This window comes from Motacilla alba, chromosome 5 (genome assembly GCF_015832195.1).
Source record: "Motacilla alba alba isolate MOTALB_02 chromosome 5, Motacilla_alba_V1.0_pri, whole genome shotgun sequence".
NCBI lineage: Eukaryota > Metazoa > Chordata > Aves > Passeriformes > Motacillidae > Motacilla > Motacilla alba.
In genome coordinates this window covers 13,546,744-13,564,555 of record NC_052020.1, presented here as the reverse complement: position 1 = coordinate 13,564,555, position 17,812 = coordinate 13,546,744, and the positions used below count along the sequence as shown (strand labels likewise).

Here is a 17,812-nt window from a genome sequence, read left to right as displayed (position 1 = left end):
AGATGCAAATAATATTTAAAATCTTCTGAAACTGAAAAGGCACCATTTTGTTAATAACTGTGGGTGAGTAATTTGCTATCTTCCTTTCATAGGTACCTGAATATTTTATCTTTATTAATTACCAGCACGTCACATACTAACTCTTTAATCACTAACCCTCTAAGACTGACTCATTAATATACAAATTTTAAGGTCAGGGAAACTATAAATTTCTAAAAATCATCTAAATTTCACCAAATTTCTTGTAACTCAGCCAATTAAACTGCATTTGACTCATGCCAATAGATAACCCATGAGATGTAGGAGCCATCACATCCCTTTGTTCTAGTGGAATGTACTCTAACTATCCCCAAAATTAGTGGCATATTTACTCTAAGTATTTTTAAATGAGGATTTCTTGTCCTGTTTTTTCCTTTCACTGATTAAAAGAGTTTTATTTTACTGCAGTTTTTCTATAGCTGTTGTTAACCTCTTGCTCTATGAATAACTGAATCAATACCAAAAGAGCTATCCTGGCTCCATGAAATTATTGTATTAATTAATTAATATTTCTGCACCTTTATGCAACAAATTACAGTCACCTTCATGCAAGCAATTACAAATATACTCAATTTCAGTGGCAGAAGCATCCTCACAGTCTTCAAAGGAGATTTTCATTATACCATAGCTAACCATACACATAGCTGTTTACAGTTCAAGACTAATGCTATGAATTTGTGCTTATATACAACTCCTAGACAAGCAGATAAACATAGAAACCTATTAAAGAAAAATGAAAGTGAAAAAGATTGCTGTTATAGAGAAAAACAGAGGAATTCTTGCCCAGAAAGACTAAATAGAGCAACCAGTCCTAATTTTAAAGTAAAATGTTTGTGGCTTTTTGATAATATTCAAAAAATCTGAAATTAGGTAAAAAGACAGAGATAAAGAGAGATCTCAAGCAGATTCTGCAAATAAAGGTCATGAAATACACCAGAAGCACTGATTTATTTTATTAAATAAGCTATAGTTTCACTGAGCCCAGGAAAGTTGCATTTCTTCATTTTATTACAAATATTGTCATGCTATTGGATAAGCAAAGCAATACCAATATGGGACCTGAGGGTCCAATAACAGTTAGAACAGCTGTGATAACAAATCCATCTCTCCAATGAAAGCTGTGAAACTTGAACTCTTGACAAGCTGCAGCAGGGTCCTTCGCTCCAACTGCTGCAGCTCCAAGTTGTTTTGATCCTGCCCCATTCCATACAACACAGGAATCCAGAGCAGCTAACATGCCAGTTCCATAGTGAAAGGATTGCTTACAGGCACCGTGCAGTCTAGGAATACCCTTGTTTCTAATGTTTAAATGTATCTGTATTGACAAATAAACAGTCCCTTCAAATGGTACGTTTGGGCTGATTTTTTTTCCTTCAAGGTAAGTTTGCTTGGAATCCCAGTAACTCACTGTAGCAATACAAATTTTGCACAGGTTTTCCTGTGTTCCTAACAGATCCATTGCTCCTGATGTTTAGCACTGTCGTTTGGGCAAGATATGGCATTATGGATAAGCTGTGATAGGCGTGAGGCACATCCATGACAAACAGGGTAACAATAATGTTTTGTTTCCCCGCTATCCAAAAGGAAACATTTCATCATTAAAATTATCACAGGACATCTTATTCACTCATATTAATGAGCTGGTAATTTGTATTTTACAAATTACATGGTACGAATTTGTAATTTGTATTTGACTTAGACTTTTCTTCAGCGTCCTATGTATCAGACAGAAATTTAGATTGCTGTAAGGCTTATGAACAGGAACGTACAGAACACCATAAACCCTCCTCCCCCCTTAAACTGAAAAACTTTAATTTCTCTCCAGAGTAGGTAAAGTGTTCTTTGTAATCCATACTTATTTCAAGCATTGTGTCACTTGGAGACAATCAACTGTGAGACTGAAATTCCCACTGGTTTAAAGCTGCTCAGAACTGAACAGAGCACATTCAGACACAAAGAGATCACACTGACAAGGTAACACTAAATGCAGTTTTTTCCTCATGTTATTACACTGGATTTACAAAAAAGTGATAACAGCTTTCTCTCTTGTAAAGCCAAGCAAATGGATAGATTTCAATGATCTAAGACTTCACCACAAATACCCTACAGAGAGGCCTTGCACAGTTTCTCTTTGAAGTACCAGACATTTTTCTTGATGCTTATACTTTCTGTCCAGCCTACAATGAACTGCAAAGACACAAGGATGACTATCCCACTTCACCCTGCTGAATATTTACTTTCTTTATCATCTCATTATTATCTAGAGCTGAAATATGTAAATAATCTTGGTAAAGGTACCATTAGAAGTAATGTCACCTGTGACTCAAACACTTCTTTACCTCCGCAAAGATCCCAAATCTGGACCAAAACAATGATAAATAAAAAAGCAGTCTCCTAGGTTCCAGCAGAGCAGTTTGCAACAGTCTGTGTCTTGCACAAGCTCCTTCCCTCTCTCCTGCAACAGCCTACCCTCAACTGATTTATGCAGCCACAAGTACTTTTGCCACAACATGAAATTTGTTCTCTGAAAGTTTCACAGATTGTCCCACAAAAGGTCTTTAACAGACTTTAAGAGAAGCAAAAAATAAACAAAATAAGCAGCAGGGAGCATTTGACTTGTCTAAACAGAAAGCAAGGTAAATTTTGAGAGGAAAATCCAACATTAGTAACATTATTGTAGCACATAATGCCTTCATCAGGTTTCACTCACTGTCTAGACAGGGAGAGTTTATATATTCTGGCTGCTTGTTTTCTTTTTCATTTGAGGAGCTTCTTAAAATCTCCTCTTCCTCTGTGCCCTGGTTTATTATACCAAAAAACTAAGTAATTTTGTGGAATCCTTGGAAGGTTCTCATCATCCTCACTATACCCTCTTCCATCTTCATGTTAACAAATTATTTTGATGCTTTAACTGAGATAGTCAGTTTCTTTTGCAGCTTCACGCTGGATTGGAAACTTTCCTGCAGTCAGCTCTACCACCAGCACCAGAATTTCACAAAGGAACTCTGAATATAATGGAAGTCTTCCTTTGAACTAAGTGACAGAGTTCAATATTTCTTCTCTTAAAAACAAGTCAGAAAGCAGGTCATAAGAAAAGGTGCTCCAGAACCTGAATGATACTGGTGAAGTTTTACTTTCAATTAACACAAATACAGAGGGGAAAAAAATAGAGATTTATTTGCAGCTGGGATAAACTAGAAAGTGGGAAACCAAGAAGGTTTGTAAGAATTGCAAGAGAAAATAAGGAACTCAAAAACATATTAAGGAAATTTGCAAGTCTGCAAAGCAGAAAAGGATGGAAAAGAATTGGATAGTTTTGCAAGGGCACTGCAATAGATGTTTTCTTTGGAAATGATCCCCTGCACCTTTAGCATGCTGTGTCTATTGCCATCAGAAGTAGAAACCAGCATAAAATCTGGTGTGGATAAACATTGGTTCCTGAAACACCCAAACACAGGAACATTGATGCAGTCTTTGTAAGAGAATTATATTTTCCTGAGGAAATAGTAAAGTGCATAGCCATGATGGTATCCCCATGGGGTTAATCCTTATTTGCCAGGAGAACATTAAATCTTGACAGACCTCTCCAAAGCCCTGCCTAAACCAAAAGATTCAAAATTCTTAGCCTGATAACAGCAGCAGGGCCATTCAGAAGAGTGAGGTTTGGACAGAACACAGTTTTTATTTTCATGCTAATATTAATAGGAAACTGAGTTTAAACTGAGGAGGTCTTCTGAAAGGTCTTCTTTCAGAAGGTCTTCTTGCAGTAGGTCTTCTGAAAAATTACACTAAACACACACCAAAAGCACAGGATTTTTATTTAATCCAAGGAGACTTATTTTAAGACCTAACATGGTCAATTTAATTACATTAATAAAGATTCGTTTTTTAAAAATATTTTAAACTCATCTGTAGTCTTCCCATTTTAATTCTTCATTAATAGAGTTGTTTGTCCATAGGCACACTTATAAGATGACCAGATTAATTGTTTTCTTGGTGAAAATGAGAAAGTTATGAGTTTTCTTTTCTTAATAAAACCTCACAAGAATGTGTTTCAGCTTGTTATGTGTCACTTGATACATATCACAAAAATACAGTGACAATTGAGAAAGTTTGGTATGCTATTCCTTAGTTACAAAATTTCATTACAATTACAGGATATTACAGCTTTGAATTTAGTAACTCTTCATTTTCTGGGAGCAATAAGTGATGAAAAAAGGGAAAGCCATAAAAATTCCAATTATGTTAAATTTCCTCAAATTCAGTAAAGTCAAGTTTTTCGCACAAGAGATATTCTTCTGTGTCATAAATAATAACTTATCTCCAGAGTGTGGGGGTAGGAGAATGGACTGTTTTTGTTTTTCCTAAATGTGCATAAGAAAAAATTTGCCAGGCATTTTGCTAAAAGAGGTGGCCCACATAGTTGTAAACAATTAAACATTTGGTGCAAGGAAAAAGGAAAGCTTCAATACAGTTGCCTTGTGTTCTTGAGATTCAAACACTCACAGGCCATAAAAATAAATACACATACTTGGAATTATGGAGCATACTATGTTCTTAGTTATTCTAAGGTGGTGTTGCTTTCTTTTTAAGATCAGTCTGTTGACACTCAATAAAATATTGAGTTGGGTACTGGATGTTGCTGAACAGTGAGAAATTAAGTGACCTGGATGTACAGATAACCACTGCTAGCAGCCAGCTGAGAATTAACTTTTTATTCCCTTGCAGTACTAACATTGAGAGGGACAAAAAAAAGTCACTGAAACAAGGAGAAAATTACAGCCAGTTTTATAAGCATGATTAGGAAGAGAAGCCTGGCTATGATTTAGAGTTTTAAAAGAAGTTAGTCATGGAAATTTTGAAAATGACATTTCAAAATACTGCAAAGTTAGCAGCGACTGCTTGATCTAGGTTAATTGCATAGTGGTTGGTTTAACATAGCTATATAGAGGGGAAAAAATAAAAGGAAAAAATTATGAAGATCTAATAGACAGATGTAACAGAAGAAAAAACATTACTAATTGCATTTGGGACAATATGTATTTCAAGCTATTAACATAATTTTAAGAATTTGTATTTATTATTCATATTTAGAGGCTGGTGGGCCTTGGTTTTTCCAGCAAGATGGAATGATAACAAAATAGACATGGAAATTGCTATATATTTCAGCTAATGGAAATTGGAATGGATAACATGATCCAAAATAAATACCAATGTATGTTATTAAACAATCTGAGTCAGTCTACCTGTATTCAAAAATCTGACAGGGCTCTTGTTAGAATCATTAAACCACTTAGGTTAGAAAACACCCCTAGGCTACTTAACTCCAACCACTATAATACCCCCACAAAACTGTATATATATTGAAAATACAGCACAAGTTTTATGCTGCACACTCCACAAAACACAGATCTGTTTAATCCAACTCATGCTGCAGTCAAAGGGTAAAATCCTGTCAAAGAGGGAAGCGGGAAAACACAAGTAATTCCTTCAGGAAAGTGACTGCTTTTCTTGCCAGCAACACTAAGAGCAGGCTGTTAGCAGCAATGAACAGAAGCTGATTTGGAGATGATTACTGGTCTGGCTGGAGACCATGGAAAACCAATGGAAGAGGACAGGCACAAACCAGCATATGTCTATTTGGAGAAAACATGTCACCCAGCATCCAGATATGTAAGAAGGTACTACTGTTTAGTCCCTTCCTTTTCCTTTACAGTCTTTTCTCCTTGTTTCTTCTTCAGTCTGATTAACGATTCTGTCTCCTTGTCAAATCATGCACATTTGGTATATAGTTAAGGAGAAAAAATAATTTGATTCATGGAAATCCAGAAGCAGAAAATGTAATTCAAATATTGTACTTGAAAAAATATGCACTAAAAGTATTACTTATCTTTTTGAAATGCAACATAGAAATATAGAAATTTCCCTTTAAATGGTGACAGATGAAAACCAGTAAGAAAAAACATAAATAAAATCTTAAAAATTACTTAATATGTCAGGCAAAGTAGGGTGAATCAATATTAGAAAGTCAGTTCCAGAAAAATTAATGTTTGATTTCAACAGCTTCTAAAATAGACAGTAAGTATATCATCAATTTTTGTACCATAAAAACTGTAACCCATAGAATGATCTCCTGTAAATTTAGATATTTACTTAAGTATGGTTACTTGCATCTGATTTACTTGCTGTAGAGGAAAAAGAATGAAGCACAGCTGCACTGCAAGCACAAAAAAAGAAGGAATGCTAGAAGTAGTGAAGTATTTGAACGAATATTTCAGCTTTCAGATACTAGAAAAATGCACTGCAAAACAAAAATATTGCCCCCTTGAAATCTTAACATCTCTTCAGTGAAAAGAGGTTCCTTTTGTTAAGTACCTTTCAGGGTATCACTGTGGAATAATCACCCCACTAAGCAGATCAGGAAGGTCCTTCTGCCTCAAAAATTGTAGCTTCCAGCATTCCTACAAACAGATTTCTTAGTTGTGACATATTCACTTACTTCACTCACTTTTAAAATAATTTTACCTAAATCATCTAATCAAACACATTAAACTGATTTCATTGCTGCTTAAACCAGCTTAGCTTACATGTAACGAATCAAGATTAACTGATGCAAGATCTCAAACAGGAACAAAAGCAGGAATAAAGGAATGAAACTTATTATTTCAGGTAAAGGACTAATGTTAAGATCAAAGAAATTCCATGGCTGTTTTACCCTTTTAAAGTGGACAATGTCACCTCAGTTTTCTATTTCAACACTAAGAACTGATAGCCTAGAAAAGGGATTTCTAAGTTGCATAAATTCACAGTGCTTTTGAATCCTGCACTGCTTGAAAGGACATGAATACAGGATGAGGTACCGTACAAAGGTGATGGTATTTTACCCATTTTTCTCTTCCAAAATTTAATGAAAAATTTTTCATTACTGTACTGTACTGGCCTTGACTCTAAGTTGCTCAATCTGCAGCATGAATCATTGTAGTGTGAATTCAGTGATTGACTTAAAACACAGGGGTTCTTCACAACCAACTTCTATCCAGCTTCTGTCAAATGTATCTCTTACTAAAATTCCTAAACAATTAAGATTTATTATCTAAATAAAAAACCTGCATAGTTAATACACTGCATAAGTCTCCCACGTTTCCAAAATCACACCAGAAAAACAAACAACTTTAGTATCATCTTAATGTTTCCTAAAACAACCTCAAATAAAAACAAATACATAAGGAATATAGGACCACTAGAGCTGAATATTTAAAAGATACCAGTTTTCACAAGTTTGTAAGTGACTTAAATTTCTACTTCATCAATGTAGACTGACATTCCTAATTCAAACCTTAGGCTTGTAACACTGTTTCCTAGTTCTGCCTTAAGCAGCACTGAGAGTGCTGAATCCTGAAACACAAAAAAGTCTATCCCTTGGCACCTCCTCAAAAAAAAAAAAAAAAAATCAAACAAAAAACCCCCAAAAACCAACCAAACAAAAAAAAACCAAAACCAAAGCAAATAATTTTGCACTAGTATGTCTACAGGCAATATACTGTAGAAAAGAATACAGTTTGCCAAAGTTACAATCAAGACAAATCATCTTAGTTTTGTATTTTTGTCCCTAGGAAATCATAACACTTTGCCTCTTACAACCATAAAACTGTACTATCAGAGTTTTGGGATCACCAACACTTGAAACTGAGTCTTCCAACACTAAAAAAAAAAAAGAATAGCTTACATTCTAGACCTAAATTCCACTAGGAAGCAGTAGATATCAGAAGCTCAGAGGTTATGCACAGCAGAGTAGCAGAGAATAAGAAGTTAATGTGATCTGAGCTGCCAGCCAGTAAGCGCTGCTGAAGGTAGCCTTGAAGTATGCCAGCCTGGTCCAAGAGGGAGAATTTTTGCAATTCTGAAAATATCTGCCTCCAGTTAATTTCAAAGTCTACCTTAGCACTTTTCAATTTGGTACCAAACTGTGAGTTCCACTAATTACAGGTTCCATTCCATATCAACCATTTCACATTTCATGTTTCTGAGTATTAAAGTAAAATCCCAAAATCCTGAGTAGTAATATTTTATCATGAGATAGAAATATCTACACATCACTCAGTATGAGTGCACAGACTTCAGCTGAGCTATTGCAACAGTTGAAATGATTTCAGAGTTAAAACACCAAAAACCTTCTAAGGCTATGTGCTTAAGAAATTAAATTCCATCAAGACTAGCATAACTTAACACATCATTGTTATTTTTATAATCCAAATTCTCTCAACAATACAGTGCTTGATTCCACAACAGCTCATCTGTACATTATCAGCACAAATCCCAAGACTTAAGAGATCCTTTGAGGGAAAAAATACTAAAAAGTATTCCTATGAATAGATAAACTTATCTCCCTCAGCCAAATACTGAAATAAGACATTAGATATTTGGAAAAAATCTAGATAAACACAATTCCATCGTAACAACACAGATTGAATATTTCAATGCCATTTCTCTATTCTTGGTTTTTTTGATCATATTATTATGACGTATTTATCTTCACTTGTCTCTTGGTTTAGCATTTATTATGAATTTAACAGCCAGTATTGTGGGATAAGCCTTGACAAGTTTGATTTGACAAGATCAGCCTTTAAGATCTCAAATTGTCCAAGTAGAATTAATTACTCAATTATGTTTGTGCACCAGAAGATTCAAATCTGTCTGTACTCACCCTGGTGGGCAGACACAGCCTGACACACAAGGAAGGTGTGCTGAGAAAGTGAGGTTTAGCAGCTGATTCTCACAAGTCCTCTCTCTGCTGAGCTCAGGATCCACTTGTGGATTACTGCAGTTAATATAAATCTGTCCAACTGGGCAGCTGTGTGCTGGGGGAAAATTGACAAATGCTTTAGTCCTCACACCTGAAATTTTTTATTCTGTAAATGTGTGCAGAAAGGATTTGTAACACAGAGATTATAACATCCAGCAATGCTAGTAACACACCAGTAACACCAGTAACATTCAGTTGCCTCTTCTCATCCTATTTAGGGCAAAGCTAACCTTTGTTTGCCCTACTGAAGGTTTGCTGTTTATCATGCAGCTAAGTTTATCTGCAAGCAAAAAAAAATAGTATTTTAAAGTAGTGGGGAATTTTTTTTTTCAGATTTAACAGTATTTTGAACAGTAAGGCTGGTACAAAGCAGGAGCATTACTTTCAAACACACAAAGAGATAATTATGGATCCCCTCCCAGAAGTTACTGCAATGTGTACAAATTATCTTCTAGTTCAGATAAGGGATTCCACCAAGACTGGAGGAAATTTATTAATTGGCCTTGAAGTATCTTTTCTCTCTCTCTTCACTCACCTATTATGTTGTTATCACAGTTCATTACTCCATCTCTGCAATGGCTGCAATAGAAATACACAAAGATGTACTGAGAACCAGGAAAATCTAAAATATATTAATATATTCTATTTAGTAATGCAGAATATATTCTATTAGTATAGAATTATTAGTATTATTAGTAATAATACTAATTATTAATAATACTAATTAGTAATACTAATTACTATATTAGTATTATATATTAGTAATACTAATTACTAATAATACTAATTAGTAATAATACTAATAATTAGAATTATTAGTATTATTTAGTATAATTAATATATTCTATTTAGTAATGCAGAATAAGTCAATAGAAAATAATTTTATAAATGTTTGCACTCAATATTCTAACTGTGGATAAAGAGTGCATTGCCTTAACTCATGAAGAACATTAGTTAAACTCCAAACTTTTGCTTTATACAAAAGGTTATTAGAAGTTAGGATGCACGGGATGACAAAATAATACGTACACGAACATGCCCCCATATTGCTCCCCAAAACACATTTCCCCTGCATGAAACAGTGGAAAGCTGCATAAAACTCAACCTAACAGGATAGTGCACACAGGGAAGCACTTCCTGCTCCTTTCTAATTTGAGCCACATTAGCCCAGTATTTTTCTAAAATGGTAGCAGCTCCTATTGCAGCTCATTGTCAGGGAAAACTGTAGCAACACTGGCTGAACTTCAGGTCATGGTCATAACTAAAGAACCTGAGGCCATGAAATCCAGCACTATTTTCCCATTTTTTTGCAGTGGCTAAAACATCCCCAGGACTCCTATGGCTGGTCAGCAGATTCAGAATCTGTACGTGCTACATCCTCCCTATGAACACATTTGGAGTTGTGTATGGACCCCAAAGCCCTGCAGGAAAAGCATTCATGGACTGCACAGTATCACTCAGGCAAGAGGAAAAGTACCAAGGGGAACTGAGAGGGAGGCAACTCAAAGGCTGATATAACATCGATGAAAATATTTTAAAGAACTTGCTGAAAACAACAGAGCAGAAAAGCTATTCCATAGAGAAGAAATTCCAGTTTGAAAGTGGGGAAGTTCCAAATAGGAAGCAAGTGAGAGGAAAAAAGGATGGGGAGAATATAATAAAGATCATAATTGTTTCTAATAGAAAGTGACAGATTAAAAAAAAAGACTTTATCACATAGCATTTTTTTCAAGTTCATCCACACATGTATTTCTACACGATTCCTAAGGTATTACTTAGCACAAGGCAATTCACAGGAGTTAACAGTCTGTACCTCCGCATTTGAAAGCCTTTCCTCTCAACAGATCTGTATACAGCCTTATTAAAAAAAAACACCTCAAGTAAAAATTGTGACCAGATGGGAGACACAGATCTCTAATTCTAGCTGAAATTCTAGTAGTTGTAAACTAGTAGATTTTAATTTTATTAAGAAACAAGCTGCCAGACACAAAGCAATTCCACTGAAATTAACATAAAGAGGATTTTTGTCTACAGCAATTTTAAAAAAAGCTACATTTGTGGACCATCACATGATCTGCATTCAACCATTCAACCATCACATGAGTCAGCAAAATTAGCTAAATTAGACCTCTGAGGAAGAGTATTGAAGATTCACCAGGAGAAGCCCCTTCGCCTGACTGCCAGGGCTGTTTGGCACATTTTGTAAACAAAAACACCTTGGGAGGGCAGGCAACAGTGCACCCAGCCTTAGCAGGACCTCATATGCATGATGGGCTGCCTGGCACACTCCAGAGAATCTGCCCTAAGGTAAAGAAATAAGCTAACTTGATGAGTAAGATAACAATTTATAATAGTCAGTATTTATGGACTGCTGACAAGAGTGAGAAGAAGTTTGGGTGCTTACTAAGTGACCCCATTGCAACAGGAGTCTGACAACCCCAATCTCTAATGTGGCCTTTGTTACAAACTAAAGTACTACACTGATATATCACAGACAATTTGGTCTGCTCTGCTTTTAATTAAGTGCTGTAACAACTGATACAGGCAGTCAGAGCTCAGATATTATTTCTGAAAGCTTGTTATTTACAGAGCTTATTGTCCACATTACTTAACCTTCTCCAGACAGAAATAACTGTTGAAAAGGATGCACCTGGCAGGAGACAGGACCACCTAAAAAACTCTCTTCCTTAATGTCAGGACTGCAATGATGCAAAGGGAAGAGGAAGAGGACAAGAACAAATGCTAAATGTAAGGAACAATAACAGAGATGCTTATTTACCATTGGCTGCAGCTGGCCATTTTTTGTGTTGTTTGTTAGTTGATAAAAGCCACATTGCTCTTTTACAATGATTCTATACTAGTGGAAGACAGATTCTGAACTCTTTATAAATGGATTTAGAATCTGGTAAAGAATAACAATGACGATCTATGGACAGTCAGGAAATTGTGCTATTCTGGAGCTCTCCCCATTAGTATGGATATAAGAAATTATTGTGGCTTTTCTGTTTTGCACTTCAATATATTGCATTACAAAGCACAGCAGCCTGAAAAGCCTAAGTTCTAAGGGACTTTTGTCAAACACAGAAAACTGATGCAGGTTTATTCTGTAGATTTAATTTAAAAATAACTAAAACAACAAAAGAAAACCCAAAATACTGGCCAAAATATTTTGGTAGAGCTCTTAAAAATATGACACAATTTAGTTATGTGAAAACATAATTTTATATCTCACCATTTGCCTAAAGATGTCATGACATTTTCTCCCGGGGGATAGTCAATTCCTTGAAAATAACATGGGCATTCATTTCTGGAATAGAGGAAAAACATGTAACTGATTAACCCAAACTGAAAAAACAAGGTAAAATTCCCATTAAATTGCTGTTCAAATTTTAGTTGCTGTGTTGTGTTTGGTGTGTTTTGGTTTTTTTGGTTAGCCAGTGGTTTTGTGGTTGTTCAGTTGTTTTTTTTTTAATGCAAGCAACTGATCTCAATACTGCTGTATAACTCAAGCACATTTCAAACCAAATCAGTAGGAAAATGGAGGCTTATGTTTTGTATCTCTTATGTGCCAAAAACCAGACAGAAAGTAACAACTAGTGCTGATGATGTTGGATGAGTGGCCATGTTATAGAAAAGCTATTTCTGGTCAACACAGACATCAATTCTGTATAGTTCTAAGAGACCCTGTCAAGTTTACAGATAGGTATCATCCACAAGGGTGTAAGTTAATTAGTTTTCCACTCTGACTTGCAAACGTGGTGGTCTGAAACCACACAGCGAGCATGGCTCTCAGAACTGCAACTTTACCCACCTCTGCACGCATCGCTCAGTCCTGGTATCCAAATACATTCCAGAGGGACAAGCACAGCCTTCAACGCAATCACTGCTGCATGTCTCTGGCACAGACAGTGCTTGGCAGGTTCTGCCACAGGTAGATACACAAGTACTGTACTCCTTTGTGTCTTCACATGAAAGAGCTGTCCAAATGAAACAAATCTCTCAAATTACTGCGCAGGAGACTCAAGGACCTCCCAACAGTTTTCTGATAAACATCTCCATTCTTTTGTTCCCAATCACATTAAATTCCACTAAAATTGCTATTTTGGCACTATGCTGTGTAAACTACACAGGTGTAAATCCACAGTAATAACAAGTGCAATGAGTCTGTGCAGTTAATCCAGATTTACACTGTGGAAGCTCAACAGCTGAAGCCTTTTTGTCCTCTAACTCTGAAAACACTTGGCATTTGTGCATGGGCTTTTGGAAACACACAGCACCTTAAAAGAACATCTTAAAAGCGTTAAATAAAATGTGTACTTTGCAGATGTTGCACAACACCATATTAAATTTTGTTTTATATTTATATATCTACATATCTGCCTCTTACAAAGCTCTACTAAGAAAAAACCACTGAAGCTCTTGAAATACTAACAAATGAACATATTTTAAATGCTACAAGCATGACTTTTTAAATATACTGTATGAAAACTATACTTGTTTCCAGAAAAGTAAAATAAAATCAAATGGCTTGAGTGACTCATTCAATCATAAGTGGACCCAGCCATTCATGCCCTAATAATTGCAAACAAAGCAGTCTTGTCAGATATGCACACAGATATTCCAGCTTGAGATGGTTAAGCTGGACTAACTTAATCCTCTTTATCATGCATTGAAACACAGATAATTACATGATGTGATGACAACTGATAAATGTTAAGTTCTTGAATGCTCCTTAGAAAAGATTCTCAGACTTGTTAATAGAGCCAGACCTACATCAGGGGTGTCGGTTTCAGGTTGTTTGATAGGGTTTCCAATTCTATACTTTTTTAAAAAATGTATGTGAGGGCCCAACATGCTCTATCAATACCTTTTTCATCACTAAAATTTAATATAAACTAAAGAATTTAATATTATCCTTTGCTTGTGAGGATTTATGGAGTAGTTAACACATGTCACCTTTATCTATAAAGATACATACATTCTATAATCAATATCAAGTTTCAACACTTGCTTCAGCACTTTGTGTATTTCAGTGTCACTGACAGTAAGAGAATAAGCCAAGAGATTGTCAGACAGCAGAAGTAGACAATAAATCAACTAAAACTGCTTAATACTTAATTCTTCATCTTGTTCATTTAAAGAATTAGATAAACCTACCGTCTACAAGAAAGAGAAATCTATTTATGGAGTTCATGAATAATATCTATATGGTATGAGATATGCAATGCCATATAATAACAACTGACATATTTTGAATTCTGTATACATTTTAAGCCCTCCAATTACTTAAATATTTATAATGTTTCCTGAGTCAAAGAACTACAGAAAGTAAATTATAAAGGAAGAATCCTCCAAAAGCACTGGTACAAATTCTGTCTTGACAGAAAGTTATTTTTAAATAAAGAACCTTGTCCTCTGTGCAAAAGGTTAGACTAATTCTAGTGTTTCTCTCATTTAAAAGATTGTATTGATTTAATTTTATTTGCTGATTGTCTACAAAGTCCTCAGGCAGTAATTATTTAAGTCTAGAAGTGACAGGAAACTCACCACAATCTGGGACAGCTCCTCTGAAATCTATTACAACTCCAAACCTTCGGCAGTGATGAGCGTAATGGGCCAGAGCAGAGCAAAAACAAGTCTGTCCACATTTGCAAGTGTCTCTTCTGCACTGCTCAAAATAGGGAACAGGACTCAAATAGGGGTAGCATGGAGCAAAAAGATCTTTCGTAAGGATGCTACAAGCTTCCGCTGCATAAGAGGCTACACAAATAACAGATTAAAAACTGTTTCAGTGAGGGAGTTTAAAAAGACTTGGAACAAAAAGTGTCTTCTACACAATGCAACCAGTCATGGTTATATACTACTGCCACAGATATCTTATTATCTTTGCTACCTATACAGCTGCACAGAAGGACTAACATTCATGTCCCAATCTGTTACCAAGAATGCAGCTTTTTAGCACTGCACATTGTGTAAATACTCAAAAGACAAGTGATGTAGCAAGAGACATGACAATTCCCCAGCACTGCTGAAATTACAGGGAAAACCTTAATATCCTACCTCTGTGTCTTCACAAGTGTAGAGTGTCAATACAAAAAGTGGTAGAAATTGTGAAATGGATATAACTGATGACTTAGTGACCATCTGTGCTCCTCACAGCATCAGCCACCCGCATGTTATCCCAGCTGGATATTCCCTTTCAGCTAAATCTATAGGCTGGCAGTGGTAAGCATCCTTCTCCTTCTCACTCACTTCCATAGCAGACAACTAAATCAAGTATTTTGTTTTTTTCAACATTCTCAAAATGAATACTGCAGTAGTTTTGGGTCTCCATTTTAACCAGCAGCATCACCAATACAAGACATTCTAGCAAACTTTAATGCATGTCTAACTTAACACAATGTAAGTGCAAACCAGAAATAAAAATGATGTATTCCAAACACTTCTGCAAGTATTACAAAATCCTCAAACAATACACAATGTGATTTTTTTTTTAAAGGGATTGAACTCAGCTGCCTCTATACTACCCCTAGGTGGTACTAATTTCTTTAATGGGTGGAACTGGTTATTACTATACCTGATCCAACCAGGAAAATGGGCACAGATGTACTAAGTAGAAATGCATTTGTCAGTAAGAATCTGCCCTCGCTGCCCACCTGCCTGCAGATGAACATCACACGGATCCACCTGAGAGCTGTCATGTGCAAGAACACACGCCGATGAAGTCTTCCACGTGTTTCCAAACAGCTCTGGAGTGCTTTCTGTTACTCCAACTGGAGATCTTTTATAAAACAGAAGTCAGTCAGAAAAGGTATAGTGAATTTTCAGAACTATCTCAGTTCTTACACCCTCTGATTCAAACCCCTCTTTCACTATTTCATATTCTTGTTCACTTGCCTATAAAGCTGTAATCATAAATTTCAGGACTCCTTTTTTAGCAAGCAGAGGCCCAAGAAAAAAAAAAAAAAGATATCCTCTAGAGACTTTTTAAGGAAGAAAAGATCAAAACAGACCAAATTCCATTTTTATAAGAAAGCAGGGAGCATCACTGTCCTGATAGTTTGAACTCCCTTATTTTTCCCTTTGGTTCCTTAGTGATATCCAATCCATTTTTAATCTCTCCTCTACCTATACTTTCCTGTCTGTTGCTGACTTCCCAGGCCCTTTATTCCTTGTAGGAAAGAGAAAAGAAACCCAAGCCTCCAGAAATATAACTGCAAAAGCAATTGAACTGATACCTCTGAGGCCTATGTAATAGAAGCTGAACAATAAAGACTTGGTTCAAAATAACCAAGGCACAGTAATGTTGCACAGAGAGAATGATCAGAACTGTGCATTTAATATGGAGCATTATACTTGAGGGAAAAGATGGAATTAGGCACACAATCAGGAGTACTGCCATTGCTACAGCAGCTGGGAGTGAAGGTATTGCAAAAGACTCCACTGCCTATGGCAAGTCTCCCAAAACTGCTCTGGATCAGGTTGTTTGTGTTTGTATCAAGATACCTCAGTACCAAAGTTTGTGTTGTGTCTGAGCACAATTTGTAAGACCCCAGGTATAAGAGCTGATTTTACAAATATCAACTATTGTACAGCTTCTAATTTGCATGAGAGCAATCCAAAGACTGTAGTCAAAAATAAGACTACAAAACTGCATGTCAAACAGAAGTATTTTAAGTAGCTTTACACAAATAATATCTCTTCATTGAGATGCTGCCTATGTATTTCTTAGTCTCATTATAAATAATAATCTGATAATGCTTTTTCATCTGTAACACAAACTGTTCAAAATACCACTGGTATATTTGTATATCTGTCTTTTTAAATGGGAACCACAACTGAAAACTCTTCCATTCTCCTATTAGTTTTGAGTTAGAAAAATTCCAGCTGTTCTGAGAGCATAAAATTCTTCTATTATTTCCTTTTTTTGCCCTGCTGTGTCCTAAATTTGTCTTCTCCCAGCTCCATTAGGCTACTCTAATACTCAAACTGGAAGCCAATTTGTTCTTTAGTGTCTGTGAGACATGTGCTGCAAAGAAACTGGGCAAACAGCAGCTTTGGCTGTGGTGCTTGGGCAGCTCTGAGCACTTCTCCCTGCAGCACAAGGAAGGGAAGCTCAGGCAGCAGCCAGTTCCTGTTGCTGGTCTGCAGGCACTGAACAATGGAGGCTCTGTCAGAGACAGCAGATTAGGGCTCGCAGGAGAAAACAGGAGCTGGAAAGAGATAGAGTCTTGCAGAGAGGCAGAAAGTTCTGTATATAGGCCAATCTGTATTTTGGACAAGATTTTTTTTTTGTAAAATAGCCTTTGTACATCACATGTATTTCACCAGAATTTTAAATTAAAATGTTTTTAGCAAAACCAGGCTTGATATCCTCTAGCTGAAGCTACAGATTTTCTGTTAGCAAACTGAACCCTACTATCTATCTCACTAATGAAAAACTTCAAAATAAATTATTCTTGGTATCTATCCTTTCAGCTTCAGTGCACGCTTGATCCACCATTCTAACTACAGATATTCGTGTACTGGCAGAGATATTTCGCAGCTCTGCATACAGAAAATCATCCTCTGTGTTTCCATTGAAGGTTCCACAAAGGCCCACAGTGTCATCCTTCCACCGTTCATCCACTTGAAGGTAAAGCCTCAGTCCTTCTCTGTCATAGAGGATCTGTAATCCAATCTGTGTCTTCACTTGCAGAAATACAGAGGACAGCTTCCGTACTTCAAATAACTCTGGGGAGTAAAAACAGAGATTGTTGAAAGGCAAAGGAAACCTGCTTCAAATTTACATTTTGTACATTTTGTTTCTTGTCATTTCACTGGTGATTGTTTATATCACTTTTAAGTTGTTTTCCTATTAAGGCCCTTTTTTCCTCTAAACTTTGATTTTTCATGAAAGGTTGTACTGATTGAAATATTAGGAACAAATCAAGAAACTTGTGAGACTCGCCACACTGGTTTAAAATGCAT

The 17,812-nt window shown here is 36.0% G+C and overlaps 1 protein-coding gene across 1 annotated transcript in view; it reads right to left on the bottom strand.

Annotated features, from left to right (window-relative positions):
* The window catches only part of OTOG (otogelin), a 92,676-nt gene that overhangs the window by 51,127 nt on the left and 23,737 nt on the right, over positions 1 to 17,812 (bottom strand). Inside the window, exons 16-22 of the mRNA XM_038139624.1 lie at positions 17,398 to 17,575; positions 15,499 to 15,623; positions 14,390 to 14,602; positions 12,654 to 12,819; positions 12,075 to 12,149; positions 9,378 to 9,421; positions 8,744 to 8,897 (exon numbers count right to left, since the gene is read on the bottom strand). Of these exons, the coding sequence (XP_037995552.1) occupies positions 8,744 to 8,897; positions 9,378 to 9,421; positions 12,075 to 12,149; positions 12,654 to 12,819; positions 14,390 to 14,602; positions 15,499 to 15,623; positions 17,398 to 17,575 (955 nt within the window). The remainder of the gene's footprint in view (positions 1 to 8,743; positions 8,898 to 9,377; positions 9,422 to 12,074; positions 12,150 to 12,653; positions 12,820 to 14,389; positions 14,603 to 15,498; positions 15,624 to 17,397; positions 17,576 to 17,812) is intronic.